The sequence below is a fragment of the Aedes albopictus genome, chromosome 1 (assembly GCF_035046485.1).
Source record: "Aedes albopictus strain Foshan chromosome 1, AalbF5, whole genome shotgun sequence".
Classification (NCBI taxonomy): domain Eukaryota; kingdom Metazoa; phylum Arthropoda; class Insecta; order Diptera; family Culicidae; genus Aedes; species Aedes albopictus.
Genome location: NC_085136.1, coordinates 29484571 through 29499488, shown reverse-complemented (window position 1 = coordinate 29499488; position 14918 = coordinate 29484571). Strand labels below are relative to the sequence as shown.

The 14918-nt window shown below is 47.5% G+C and overlaps 2 protein-coding genes across 2 annotated transcripts in view; both read right to left on the bottom strand.

Annotated features, from left to right (window-relative positions):
* The window catches only part of LOC109422161 (phospholipid-transporting ATPase IF-like), a 427692-nt gene extending 424370 nt beyond the window's left edge, over positions 1–3322 (bottom strand). The window contains exon 1 of the mRNA XM_062844296.1: positions 2772–3322. Coding sequence (XP_062700280.1) covers positions 2772–2816 — 45 coding nt within the window. The 5' untranslated portion in view covers positions 2817–3322. The remainder of the gene's footprint in view (positions 1–2771) is intronic.
* A 3327-nt stretch (positions 3323–6649) lies between these two features.
* Positions 6650–12382, bottom strand: LOC134288205 (uncharacterized). Its single transcript, XM_062852265.1, has one exon. The coding sequence runs from the start codon at positions 12380–12382 to the stop codon at positions 6650–6652; it is 5733 nt and encodes a 1910-aa protein (XP_062708249.1).
* Between the last annotated feature and the right edge of the window lie 2536 nt (positions 12383–14918).

Here is a 14918-nt window from a genome sequence, read left to right as displayed (position 1 = left end):
AAATTTCTCAATGTACTCTTCTCGGGACTTGTTTCTAGATTTAGCCTGCTTTTCCTTCAGGGATTTCTTCTGAGATTCTTTAAGCAATTAATCCAGGGTTCATTCAAGGATTGCTCCCAGGATTTCTTCAGAGATTTCTGGTGGATTCCTACAGAGATTTATTCCGGAAACTGTCCCGGAGTTCCTCCCGTGATTCCTTCCGAGATCTACAGGATCCCTCCAAGGATTTCTTTCGGGATTCCTTAAGAGATTTGTTCCGGAATTCTTTGATATCCTCCCGTGATTCCTTCCGATATTCTTCCTAGGATTTTTTCCCGAGACTTGGCTCTTCTAGATAAGTTTTCGGAAATTTCCTGCGAGGATTACTTCAAGTGAGTAAGCTGGGATTATTCGCGAGCCAAATATGCTACAAAGGGCAGAAGAATGGTAAAAAAACGTCATGTATGGATTCTCCCACACGAAAAGATCTTGGGCAGACCGATAATCAAACTCAAACACATTCAGCATGTTCTTACCCAAAGTTCCGCGAAGTTCAGATTAAGTTCCAAACGAAACTTTCTGGCTGCTTAAGAGGCTAACGATGAGCCTTGCTGGAACTTCGGTCACAAGTTCCGGCAAAGCTCATTGTTAGCCTCTTAAGCAGCCAGAAAGTTCCATTCGGAACTTTATCTGAACTTCGCGGAACTTTGAAGCTGCTTAAGATGCTACTCGGAACTTTCAAGTTCATAGAAGTTCAGTTCAATAGCATTGTGTTTCAATGAAGATTAAATTTATTTCACGTATAAAAGGCAAATATGAATTTATCAAATCAATGCATATTTGGCTTGAGCAAAAAAAAAATTGCCGCCCATCGGATTCGAACCGATAGTCATTGCGTGAGAACCCTACGGAATACCACAGTACTACAGTTGAGATTTGAATGAACAGAAGGTAAAGTCTGACTTGAATCGATTTTCTGTCGGCAGCTAGTTTTGCACATTTGTACAGTAGTGAAGTTAGCTTAACTTTGTCAAGTGTCTTCAGCAGCGCAGCGGTAAGACGGCAGGCTCGCACGCAGGAGGATTCAGTTTAAATCTACATAGCAGCGACATGTGTGAAAATATAATTAGGGTATCGCGCCACTTGGGCGGTGGCTTCTATATTCGTCTGTTTTCCACTATAACTCAGTCAATTTTGAACCAATTGACTTGAAATGTTGTACACGGGTAGATACTATACCTATCTCACCACATTCCAAAAGTTGTGTCAATTGGTTCAAATTTGACTGAGTTATAGTGGAAAACAGACGAATATAGAAGCCACCGCCCAAGTGGCGCGATTCCCTATCAGAAACAATTTTCAGACATGAATCCACAAACCCACCAACAGAGTTGTGATTCTGAAAAACACATTTTTGCTTCGGCATGAATTTTGTCAAAGTTCTGTCAGAAGCTGCTTAGAAGGATATACAGCGTGCTTATGTGAACTTTCAAGTTCTAAAATTACTTAAAAATGAAGCTGCTTAGAAGCACAGAGAACAGACATCCAGGCTAGAACAAATTTCATTCGGAAAGTTGTGTAAGGATTTGAATCTTTACTTGAGTAAGGTTGCAAACCAATATACGATGACAACACTGACGCCAAACACCATATTGCCACAGTCAGTGGTGAATTGAAACATTTCAAGTGGTGAATTAAATTAGTATGGGAAAATAACCGATTGCAGCGCCACGCTATTGCCACTTGTGTTGCCGATTTCAAATGGCCGTTAAATTCCTTACACAGTTTCGGGACTGGACTTGGACGTCTGTTCTCTGTGTTAGAAGGCTAATGAGCAACCTCGAACAGGCTGCTTATAGAAAGTATCATTTTATCTGAACTTTTATCTGAACTTGGGTAGTGAATAAAAAAATGACTTATTTGCGCACCCTAGTGAGGTCTTAATAGATTACTGTACGAATTAATTCTGGCCTGCTTACTCTCACGCGAAATTTGACGTTTGAGAGGTATCGGCACCGCTCAAACGTCAAATTTCGTGTGAGAGTAAGCGGGCCAGTATTAATTTGTGCAGTAATCCATAGGCATTAGGAACCTGTGCACTTCGGCTCTATAAATACATTTTTTGATACAAATTCGACATCTTTATCGAATGGTCATCCACCAGAAACCGATGATTGAACCTCACAAAATTTATTCAAATTTAGTGCCATCGTAGAAAAGATATGGTCAAAACTGGAGTGACTGAAATGCAGAGAGGCGTCATCACCCGGATAAGTTAGAGGCACTCTGTTCTATTCCTAGATGTTACGGCCTACTGCGACGCAGGTTCCTATCGACGTAAGGTACACCACCTTCATTCGCCGGCACGTGCAGGCCATCGAGGCGACAAAAGCCGCCACCACCTACCTCGTCCCGCTGCCACTTAACAAAATTAACTACGGAGCGGCAAATATTCCGCACTCTCCGCTCCGATCGCGATTGTTTCTTAATTGATTCGAATTGATTGAACGCAGCGAAAACATCCCGAGCGTTTTTTTACGAGTTTGAACTTTGTCCAAAATCTGTTCACCCGGGGGGTCGGTCGAGCCCCAAACAGGCCACAGCTTGGGGGATAATTTTCACTGTCAAGTCCGTTTAACGAACTGATTGAATTTATGATCCAGAGGAGAAACGATTGTTTCGTTTTTTTTGCACACTTTCGAACAGATCGACCTTATTGCTGAAATTTATGCATCGATTTTTGAATTGATGGCTTTTCAATTGAAAGTTGTTTACCCGTTTTGCTCGCTTACCATCTTTCGACTCGCTGCGAATCTAATTCGTTTGAACCAGCTCATCAGTTTGATCACTTTCCGCAACACTTCGAACGAATTTCACAACCAATAACTTGTGTTTTTCAAAATCACCGTTTTCCAAACGCAAGGCAGAAGCAGGCCATGCTTTTCCTCAATTAGACAAGTTCACCACAATGAATGCGTTTCCCGGGTAATCATGACGACAGTTGCGTTCCGCGCTCGCTGAATTTCAAAGCCTACTGTGTGAGCACGCGCACGTGCGACTCCGCGTTAGAACTGCGACAACTCGCGAACGCACGCACGACCAACCGCACCGCGCACTCGTTCCGTAGATACTGGCCAATTAAAAGCACACTTCACCCGAATCAAACGCTGCTTGGAAGTGTTGTTTCAAGTGGCTCAATCAATGCACCTGTGTGAAATTCACTGACCGTCGATATATGACAAGAGATTTCGTAAGCTTTCAGTAATTTCCCAATTGTGAGGTGTGTCCAATTTCGAAATCGTACTCTTGAGAAGCAACAAAAAAAAATCGCGTGTCTTTCGATTGAATATCTGCGTCAATTTGATGGAGACGCCTTGCAATTCATGCGCTCGTGGTAGTCATTGAAACGATTTTTGCTTCAGTTCCACCAACACATCAAAGCAAACCATTGAAGAAAAAGAGGTTTGTTCCGATCGAAACCGAGTTCTCGAGTACCTACCGAGCGATCAATACTCCGCCCGCACCGCATACTTTACGCAGCAATCAACACAACACCGGCATGTGCGGACGCCTCGGCCAAGTGCCCAATAGGTGACGTGTTGTGGTGTGGTGCTTCAATGATTCTCACATAATGTGTTGGAGGATTGATAAGAACCATCGCGTTGGCTGCGCGCTAATTTTTGGTCTTATCATTTCGAAAAACTCGACGAAAAAATGCAGTGTTCAGGAAATTAGTGCTGGAGTGAAGTAATTTGTGTTTCAGTTGCGTGACACGTGTTCTGATTTTTCGGTTTTCGATCTATGTAGCCTCGACTTATCCTTTGCGGTGGAATACTTCATTACACCAACAAAGCTAGCCATGAAAATGTTTGACACTTCTCAGGTCATTTTGACAGACCACACACATGAGCAATCGATCAAAAACGATCAAATCTGACTATACATGTCAATAGTTGCTCCTCCGTGATTGATCTGAGCTAATACCAATTGCACTGAGATCCAAATCAATAAGGGCTGGGACAATCCACTTATTATCAAAGTGAAATTTAAGCAGCTCATACATTTTTGATAACGGCGCCGGCCACGTCCTTATAGTCAGTTGGGAAGGGAAAGGAATGTTAGAGTGTGCTGGTTGTTGCTACTAAAGACCGAGTACACCTCTGCATCTCCACAATCAGAACGGACTGGGGTGTTTGTTAGACGGAAAGGATGGGAGATCTGGGAGTCACCATTGGGTCGGTGATGCATGTATTAACCGAGAAACGGACTTAATAAGACGCGGATAAGACATAAGACCGGTAGGAAAGACTAGTTGAAATTCTTAATAAAAACACATCCATGTCATGTTCAAAGTACTTCTACTTTCTCATACAAATACATGATCTGTGATCTGTTCGAGTGGAGTGGAAGAGAGGAATTATCGTTTAGCAAATAGGGATGTTCTAATCTGCAGTCACTACAATGCGGTCCATGGATTGGAGATGTTCGTAGATGATAGATTGTGTGGTGATTGCTATGGAGGACAAGCGGTACAGTTCGCTTTGGTTGCATAACTTTTAGGCGTTATATACACTGTGCTGTGGAAGTTGGAAGGATAGGGAACGAATTTTTGCAATCGTATCTGGTTCTAGCGATGGCTATGAACATAAATATTAGACTGGGTCATCGTTTATATCGAAAAATGAAAAATTCAATGGTATCCCATCAGATCAAAGCTTTTTTGATCCCATTTCAGGACCCAAATAAGTGTGCAAAATTTGGGCACGATCGGTTATTGCTAATTTAGAGAAAAATTTCCGTTTTACGGAAGATTGAAAAAGCTACCGCAGCTGTCAAACTACTGATTTTTATCGAGTTATCATCAATCGGATCAAGGATGCCTTGGATACGACGCCGACGATCATTGTTTGTTTGTTTTTTTTTTTGTTTTTATTTATGTGTAATCATTCTTTGTTGTTGCTTTCCAGAGAAATTCACATTGCAAGCATACTTTGATTAGGCCATCAGTTTCAATGATACGATGACTTTCATGGCTGCGGTAGGACTTTGACAGCTGCGGTAGAACTCGGCGGCTACCGCAGAGTGGAAATTTTTTCAAAAAATCCGCAATATGTCTACGTTTTGCGCATCGCATTTGAAGTTTGTATGGGATTTCACATGGGAAAACACACTTTTTTGCATTTTTCTCATAACAAGTTCGAATTTTTCTAAAACCGTGTAACTAATAAAGTGAAAGCATAGCCTAGGGTGTCCTGAAAAACTTTGTCGAAGACCGCGAAGTGATCTGATGCTTGTGAAAAAAGTTATAGCGTTGGCATTGCATGGCGAAACAGCACGATTTTGTTGCTATTGTTATTCCTGTACATGTTAAAACATACACACATGCATGCGGTTCGTTTGTTATAACTATGTTCACAAGCATCGGATCGCTTTGCGGTCTTCTACAAAGTTTTTCAGAACATCCGAGGCTATCATTTTACAGTATCGGTTAAAAATTTTCAGACAAACTTTTTCAACTTATGGCTAACATGCAAAAAGGTATGTTTTCCCATACAAAATCCCATACAAATTTCAATTGCAATGCGCAAAGTGTAGGCGCAACCGATCGTGCTCAAATTTTGCACAGATACTCAGGACCCGAAACGGAACCAAAAAAGCTTTGATCTGAGAAATCGGTTCCGATGACCCGCACTAATAAATATACATGAGTTGTAGAGAGCGAGAGAAAGTGGAGAGAAAGATACTAAGTAGCATGAAAGGGACGGGCCAGGGATTGAACCCATTGTGATATTCCGTATCATACATCTTATTGATATCACTCGATCGGTATTCTAAACCATCAAAAGGTACTTTCACTAGGAGCAACACACTATGGATGTCCATCTAATTACCGATCCTGATGTTGACTGACTCGTCGCTCTCACACACTCATATCAGGATACCACATCCTCCCCTTGCAGAAATGTTCCAATACTATCTATAAAAATCAGCTGGCAGTCCGGAAGGCCACTACACGGGGGCCTCGGTCAGCACTCACCTGCCGGGGAAGAAGGGCCAATATAAAAATCAGCTGGCAGTCCGGAAGGCCACTACACGGGGGCCTCGGTCAGCACTCACCTGCCGGGGAAGAAGGGCCAATATAAAAATCAGCTGGCAGTCCGGAAGGCCACTACACGGGGGCCTCGGTCAGCACTCACCTGCCGGGGAAGAAGGGCCAATATAAAAATCAGCTGGCAGTCCGGAAGGCCACTACACGGGGGCCTCGGTCAGCACTCACCTGCCGGGGAAGAAGGGCCAATATAAAAATCAGCTGGCAGTCCGGAAGGCCACTACACGGGGGCCTCGGTCAGCACTCACCTGCCGGGGAAGAAGGGCCAATATAAAAATCAGCTGGCAGTCCGGAAGGCCACTACACGGGGGCCTCGGTCAGCACTCACCTCGAGGATTTCCACTAGCAGCTTGAGTTAAAACACGTTTTTTTTTCTGATAATTTCTAACATTACTTTATTTAAACTAAATCTTTAACGATACAATCTAATTTTACAGTTTGCAAAAGCACGCGTCTGCATCGCTTCCAAATTTTCTTCTAACTCTCCTGAAAAATTCAAATTGCCAACCCGCCTGCTGTGATTGCGGTGCGCGTGGTGCGTATGTTGCCACGGCAACCCACTCACATGGTCGCGACGTCGGACGTCGGCGGTGCCCGAGCAAAAATGCTCGTGCTGCTTATACTGTTCGCAACATTCTCCGGGCCAGAAAGCGAAGTGTTGGGTTGCAGTAACACTATCTTAGTGACCGGCCTCTTGTACGTCGATTTCGGCGTTTTTATCTGCACCGTCCTTATTTTGTTGTCGGGGCCATGGTAGACCTTCTCTACTATGCCCTTTGGCCAGTTACCTCGATGCAAATTCTCGTCCACAATCATCACTAAATCGCCAACTCTGTAGTCATGGTACTTCCTGTTATCTGGCCACTTGTGACTCCGAATCAGCTCCGGACGATAGGCTGTTATCCACCTGCGCCAGAAACGGTCCGCATAGACCTGCGAATGTTTGTAGGCGGCACGACAATCCAGGTTACGTTCGTCGAAATCGTGGTCGAATTGGATCACGTTGTTCCGTCCGAGCAACAGCATGTTGGGTGTCAACGGTTCTGGATCTTGGGGATCATCTGCAACGTGCGTCAACGGTCGGTTGTTGACGGTGTTCATCGCCTCGCACAACGCCGTCCGGAGCACCAAGTCCGTAGGGTGTCGGTCTCGCAGCATTGCACCAAGTGCAGTTTTGACGGAGCGGACTAATCGCTCCCAGCATCCTCCGAAATGTGGAGCACCGGGGGGTATAAACTTCCACTGTACTCCTCTAACGCTCAACGACTCCTCAATCTGCGGCTGGTCCAGTGACTTCACAAGCGTCCTCAGTTCCTGGTCGGCACCGGTGAAATTGGTACCGTTGTCGGTCATGATGCACTGCGGCAGTCCACGGACAGACATGAAACAGCGTATTGCCATTAGGCAGCTGTTCGTATCGAGCGATGGCACCACTTCCAGGTGTACTGCTCTCGACGTCATGCAGGTGAACAAGACAACCCATCTTTTCTCAATGCGCCGGCCGATCTTCACAAACAGCGGCCCGAAGTAGTCGATGCCAGTACAGGTGAAGGGATACACGAAAGGGGTTGTCCGCTCCGGCGGCAAGATTCCCATCTGCGGAACGGTTGGCTTGGCTCGCAGTTCTCGACACTTAACACAGGACATCGTGTACTTCTTTACCTGCGAGCGGATCTTCAGAATACGGTAGCGTTCCTTTACATTATTGATGACGGTTTCCAGACCTTGATGTGCGTTGGCTATGTGGTACATCCGGATCAGCAGTGTACAGAACGGGTGTCCATCTGGGAGAATCACTGGATTGTTCACTTCGAACGGCTTGCTGTCGTCTTGGACACGACCTCGCATCCGAATGATTCCATCGTGGATAAACGGGGAGTATGTTTTCAGACGACTGCTACTTTTCACGTAACCTGACATCTTCAAGCTACGCAGCTCGGATTCGAAGGTCTCCGATTGTACCTTCCTATACCACGCTTTTCTTGCTTCATCCATGTCACGAACATTGATCGTTAACCGATCAGGCTTTTCTCGTTTCGGCAAAACTAACAGTCTTCTCATTTTCAGGTAGTACGCAGTTGACCTGATCAGCCGGTTGAAATCCGAGAACCTGGCGATGTCGGGTAGATCGATCAAGTTTTCTTTGAACGCCGCACAGCACAGCGGTCCGGCCACATCTTTGACGGCTATTTCGGAGTGGAAGCTCGCGAACTCTGCGGAGGACATTTCCAACGGTTCGTCGACCGGCCAGGTAGAGCTATCCCGGTAGAGGAAGTCTGGGCCACGCAGCCATTCCTGCGTGCTCCCAATCTTCGAGCACTTCGTTGCCAAATCCGCCACGTTGAGCTGCGACGGAACCCAGTGCCAGAACTCCACTCCGTGACCATTCTCCTTAATCTTCATTACGCGAGCGCCGACATAGGCCGTCAGCTTCTGATCCGACTTCAACCAACACAAACAGATCTTCGAATCGGTCCAGAAGTACAGCCGGGTAATGTCGATCATGATCTCGGCTTGAAGAACACTCATCATCTGGCTTGCCAGGACGCATCCTTGTAGCTCTAGTCGCGGCACAGTCTGCGACTTCAGGGGTGCTACTCTTGACTTCGCGTACACCAGCGCAACATGTGATCTTTCCTTTTGACGGTGGACCATGTAGATCACGCAGGCATAAGCTTTGTCACTCGCGTCGCAGAAAGCGTGTAGTTCAACATCACTAAAGGATGGCACCGCCGGATGGTAGTACCGCGGTATTCGAATTTCTCTCAGTCTTGCAGTTTCGTTCAGCCATTCCATCCATCTCGGCACCAGACCATCAGGAATCTCATCGTCCCATCCCGACTGCAGACGCCACAGCTCTTGAAAAATGATCTTCAGCTGAATCGTGATCGGACTGAGCAAGCACAGTGGATCGAAGATACCCATCATGAATTTCAGCAGTTGCCGCTTCGTGGGCACGGCTTCAGCTGTCCGGAATCGCTGATCCAGTTTTGGGAAGTCTAGCGGGAAGACGAATTCGTCGGACTGCAGGTCCCACCCGATTCCGAGGACACGAACGTCGCTCTCCTTGTCTGCGACGATTTCCGGATCGAGAGATGCCAACACAGCACGGGAGTTTGACGAGAACTTCACTAGCTTGAATCCGCCTTGATCGTGAACCTTAATGACACGCTGAACCAGTTCGATGGCTTCTTGTTCAGTGTCCGCGCAGTCGAAGTAGTCGTCGACATAGTGCTGCTTCACGACAGCTCGCTCGACGCCGGGGTGCTTTTCTTCCAGCTCCTTCGCATTGAAGTTCTTGATGAACTGTGCCATCGACGGGGACGACACTGCGCCGAATATCATCACCTGCATAACGTACTCGTTAGGAGGGTCCGTGCGATTCATGCCACGCCAAAGAAATCGCTGGGAGTCCTGATCTTCTCTGCGGATTAGGACTTGATGGAACATTTCCCGTATGTCCGCAACGAAGGCAATCTTCTTCATTCGGGCCCGTATCAGGACCGCGATCAGCGGGGGGACGAAATCCGGACCCTTCAGTAGCAGATCGTTCAGGGAAAAACCGTGCGACTTTGCCTTGGCGTCCATCACCAAGCGGAACTTCTCACCAGTCGCCACGCTGAAATGCGGCAGGTACCAGGTGTTCGGAGTTTCAGCTAGCTCACCAGGTTCCAATTCCCTGGCGTATCCTTTGTCGACGTAGTCCTGGATCTTCTTGCAGTATCGATCAGCGAAATCAGGATTCGAGTCCATCTTCTTTTCCATGATCTGGAGACGTCGTAGGGCTTGAGGCTTGCTATCCGGGAAGACGAAGTTGTTGTACCTGTATATCTGGCCAACCTCGAAACGATCACCACGCCGTGTAATGGTACGGTGCATGATGTCCAGTGCTCGTTGATCTTCGTCGGCTATTTTCACCGACTGGCCAGAGATCCCGAAATCTTCAACCTTGTACATCTGTTTCACCAGATCTGTAAGCTCGATGTCGTCGTCTTCGGAGCACAGGAACGCATGATGGTTGCTCGATCCGGCGCCGGCTGGGTCCACTACTCCATGGATTGTCCATCCAAGGTGGCACCGAGTCAGCTGCAAGCCATCCAATGAGTATTGCACCGTCTTCAGAGGCACAATGAGACCTGCGTTGTTCGATCCAATCAGCATACAGGGACAGGCATCTTGGATCGCAGCCAGCTTCTCTTCATCGAGCATGGGGTACAGCTGCTTTACTCTCGCCATGTCGAACTTCACCGCCGGCAGGGCGATGTTTGTCACCGTCTGGATATTGTTCACATCGTACCACTTCGCTTGATCGGAAGGTCCAGAAATTCGGAACGAGAGCATCATCGACTGTTCCTCTTTGTGCAGGATCCCATTTGTCCAGCGGTAGGTCACAGGAGCAATCGGTCCTCGCAATCCGAGGCTCTCTGCCACAGCCGCATCCATCATCGAGAGAGACGAACCTTCATCGAAGAGCGCAAATACTTCAGCGACGCCTTGAGGACCACGAATCTTAACTTTTCCAACTCGGAGCAGTGTGTTCGTGTTCTTGCCGTTGAAGTTGCAGACATTATCGTCACTACTCGCCGCGTCCGTACGGCTGATCCTCGAGTTCCTTGCAGGTTCGTCGGTGTGGACCAGTTCATGGTGGTTCTTCTTGCAGATAGAACACTTCTTCTCGGACTTGCAGTTCCTCCTCGCATGGTCGAACTTCAGGCAGATGTAGCAGACCTTGCAGGAGCTAGCAGCAGATCGACGTTGGGTAACCGACAGCTTCCGGAACTGCTCGCACTTCTCCAGGCCAGAGTGAGAGCGTGCGGAGCACAGAGGACACTTCTTCGCTACCACTTCGTCGCGACTGTTGACGTTCAGGACTGTCGGCTTCGGCTTCGGCTGATAGCTGGGCTTCTTGACGCTGAATACAGGGTTGAGACTCGCGAGCTGGTTGTCCATCTCATCCTCCAACCAACGAGAGAAAGTGTCGAACTCGATTACAACGCCTTCCTTCAACAGAGCGGCCTTATGCCGAACCCACATCTGTTTGCTGAAAGCAGGCAGTTTTTCAGCCAGGTGCGATATGAGTTCGGGATTCATCAGGTAGTTGTCCGCCCTCGCGTTGGTCATCGCCACCTTCGTACCAATTACCGCATTGTAAAAGGCACGGAAGGACTCGATGTTTCCCTCTTTTACGGTCTCCAGGTTTCTCAGCGCCTCCAGTCGGTTCACCACCACCCATTCAGTGCGGCCGAAGTTCGACTTCAACATTCGCATAATCTGCTCCACGTTGTCAGGCGATGAGAGCAGTGACTCTACAGTTCTTCGCGCTTTTCCGTGCAGCGCTTTGTTCAGTCGTCGAAGATTGTCACGGTCCGACAGCTGAAACTCTTCGGTGGATGTTCTGAAGTCGTTTTCAAAAACGGTCCACTCCATGATGTCGCCGGAAAAGGGAGGCAAGTCTCGCATGTTCCTACTTTGTAGGGCTCTGAAAGCTTGCGACAGAACCTCATTTACAGCGGGTTCTTGTTCCGACGTACTCCGCACGTCGGATGCTGGCACGTTCCGCACGCCGGGGGCTGGTCCTGGGGCTGGTGCATTCCATGCACCCTGGTTTACAGCTCTCTGCACGCCGGGAGCCGACGCATTTCGCGCACCGGGGGTTGGCACATTCCATGTGGCCGGGTTCCAGGCTTTCTGCACGCCGGGGGCCGACGTATTCCATGTGCCGGGAGGCGGCGCATTCCAGACGTCGGGGGGCGACGCATTCCCTGCATCGCGATGTTGTAGGAACGGACGATCTATCCAGTGGGACGATTCATGCACGTTGGTTGGTCTGACCTTATCAGATTCGGTAAGCCAATCTGCTACGCGCTTCGAGACGTCGGTGTAGGTACTCGATCTGCTCGATGTACCCGATCGGTGACTTGAGTCAGACTGCAGCTCGATCTTCCTCAAATCGCGTTCTCGCTGCCGCTTCAGGAACTCCGCTTTTCGCTGCTCGGTCTTCAGTGCCAGGTCGTGTTGAATCTGCAGTTCAGCAAGTTGCTTCTCAGCCACGATCCTGTCCCGTTCGATGGAAGCTCGCAGTTCAGCCTCCTCATTCTGCTCTTCCAGGTCCAAGAGCTTGATTTGACTGTCAGTCCTGCTGCTTCGCGATGTTCGGGTTCTCGTTGACTTCGCAGGTTCTCTCGATGCACCAGAGGCGACAGATTTGTTCTCTGGAATCGCGTCCGGTTGAGCAGCAACGTTTTCCCCCACGTGGGGATTCACATTCGAGACGTTGGGTGGAGTACGAAGCATGTTACTTTGCTTCGGAATATAAACTACGTACTTATCTAAAGCCTTAGGAACTACACCTTTATTTTTTCTAGAAGATCGTCGTACCTGTTGTTCCATATAAACCGGTCATGGGCATTCGAAGGACCAATATAAAAATCAGCTGGCAGTCCGGAAGGCCACTACACGGGGGCCTCGGTCAGCACTCACCTGCCGGGGAAGAAGGGCCAATATAAAAATCAGCTGGCAGTCCGGAAGGCCACTACACGGGGGCCTCGGTCAGCACTCACCTGCCGGGGAAGAAGGGCCAATATAAAAATCAGCTGGCAGTCCGGAAGGCCACTACACGGGGGCCTCGGTCAGCACTCACCTGCCGGGGAAGAAGGGCCAATATAAAAATCAGCTGGCAGTCCGGAAGGCCACTACACGGGGGCCTCGGTCAGCACTCACCTGCCGGGGAAGAAGGGCCAATATAAAAATCAGCTGGCAGTCCGGAAGGCCACTACACGGGGGCCTCGGTCAGCACTCACCTGCCGGGGAAGAAGGGCCAATATAAAAATCAGCTGGCAGTCCGGAAGGCCACTACACGGGGGCCTCGGTCAGCACTCACCTGCCGGGGAAGAAGGGCCAATATAAAAATCAGCTGGCAGTCCGGAAGGCCACTACACGGGGGCCTCGGTCAGCACTCACCTGCCGGGGAAGAAGGGCCAATATAAAAATCAGCTGGCAGTCCGGAAGGCCACTACACGGGGGCCTCGGTCAGCACTCACCTGCCGGGGAAGAAGGGCCAATATAAAAATCAGCTGGCAGTCCGGAAGGCCACTACACGGGGGCCTCGGTCAGCACTCACCTGCCGGGGAAGAAGGGCCAATATAAAAATCAGCTGGCAGTCCGGAAGGCCACTACACGGGGGCCTCGGTCAGCACTCACCTCGAGGATTTCCACTAGCAGCTTGAGTTAAAACACGTTTTTTTTTTCTGATAATTTCTAACATTACTTTATTTAAACTAAATCTTTAACGATACAATCTAATTTTACAGTTTGCAAAAGCACGCGTCTGCATCGCTTCCAAATTTTCTTCTAACTCTCCTGAAAAATTCAAATTGCCAACCCGCCTGCTGTGATTGCGGTGCGCGTGGTGCGTATGTTGCCACGGCAACCCACTCACATGGTCGCGACGTCGGACGTCGGCGGTGCCCGAGCAAAAATGCTCGTGCTGCTTATACTGTTCGCAACACTATCCATTACAATTGATGACCGTACAAACAGCTTATGCCTACTTTTTAGAATAAGCTGCAGCATACATTTTAACTTGATTACTTATTAGTCTGTGAAGTACAATTTGCTTATGTTCAATGATCGATTAAATAATGTGATGATTGTGATAATGTGACGCCCTGTTGAATGCGTAAGGATTCTTCTCTTCGTTTCTACTCCACCCTTCATAACTTTAAACCTATTCCTCTCACTACTGTTCCTTCCAACAAAGAAAAGGAAAAAGAAGTTCGTTACTGTAATTGATTGAAAACGACACCTTCTAGGAAATAACATTATTTGATGTTACATTGATATAAAAAAAAATCAATATTAGTCTTGAACGGAAAATACTGAAATGAAGCAACCAACTTCATTTCGGAGACGCAAAATGGCAAATTTATATCTTTAGTATTGGCGATCAAATGTGAGGTTAAGTAACGCAAAATTTTCAACTTTGGAAGAAAAAATAACATATTTCTGGCCAATACATTGCATGAAAGTTAGGAGATTCTGCAATAATTTCACTTTTCTTCCATTTGTAGCATTAGCAATTCAGTCTAGGGTTCGTAATTTACTGTTTTAGAAAAGCGCCACCTGCGCAATTTAGCTTTGCGTTTGATGGTCAATACTTCTACGCTCACATTTTGGCCGAAGATCACAAAAAGTAAATCACACAGTTTTATTTTTACATTGCTATTATCGTCGCACCACCAAATCGAAGTTGTCGCAAGAAGAGCATGCGAAGTTGCAGCTGCGAATTAAATTCAATCTATGTTTTCTATTGCGCATCATTAAGCAAATTAAGAGCTTCAATGTGCACTAATCCAAATTGAATTTCAATAAAACAACTTGTCCACGCTTGCTAACCGGGGATCTGTTCAACAATCGCTTCATCATTTTTCGTTAAGGCATGTGTACATCAAATCTCATTATAGTGTATACGGTGTTAGATCAATACAGCTCCTCTTACCCTAATGAATCTAAAAGATCTTTCAAAAAGACTTATTTTCCAGTTGCAACCAACACACCTCAAAAATAATGCATGCGGAAGCTGTGTGTAGAACTGTCACAACTGAAACCAGCGCACAGCGCTCACCGACCCACACCTACACCAAGATTAGTCTGGCTTGGTTTCACAATGTGCGCACCATCCACGCGCTACTCACTCTCCTTTTCGGGTAACAGTCAGCCTCGTCAGCCTACCACAGACAAACACAAAGCAAGAGTAAACACGGCCTGCGTCCCAAAACATCCACCCTTGTTTACGCATGTCGACGAGCAGCATCAATGAAACAGCCGCTTC

Coding starts and splice junctions, on each gene's coding strand:
- LOC134288205 (XM_062852265.1), bottom strand. CDS start 12,382: ATGCTTCGTACTCCACCCAACGTCTCGAATGTGAATCCCCACGTGGGG.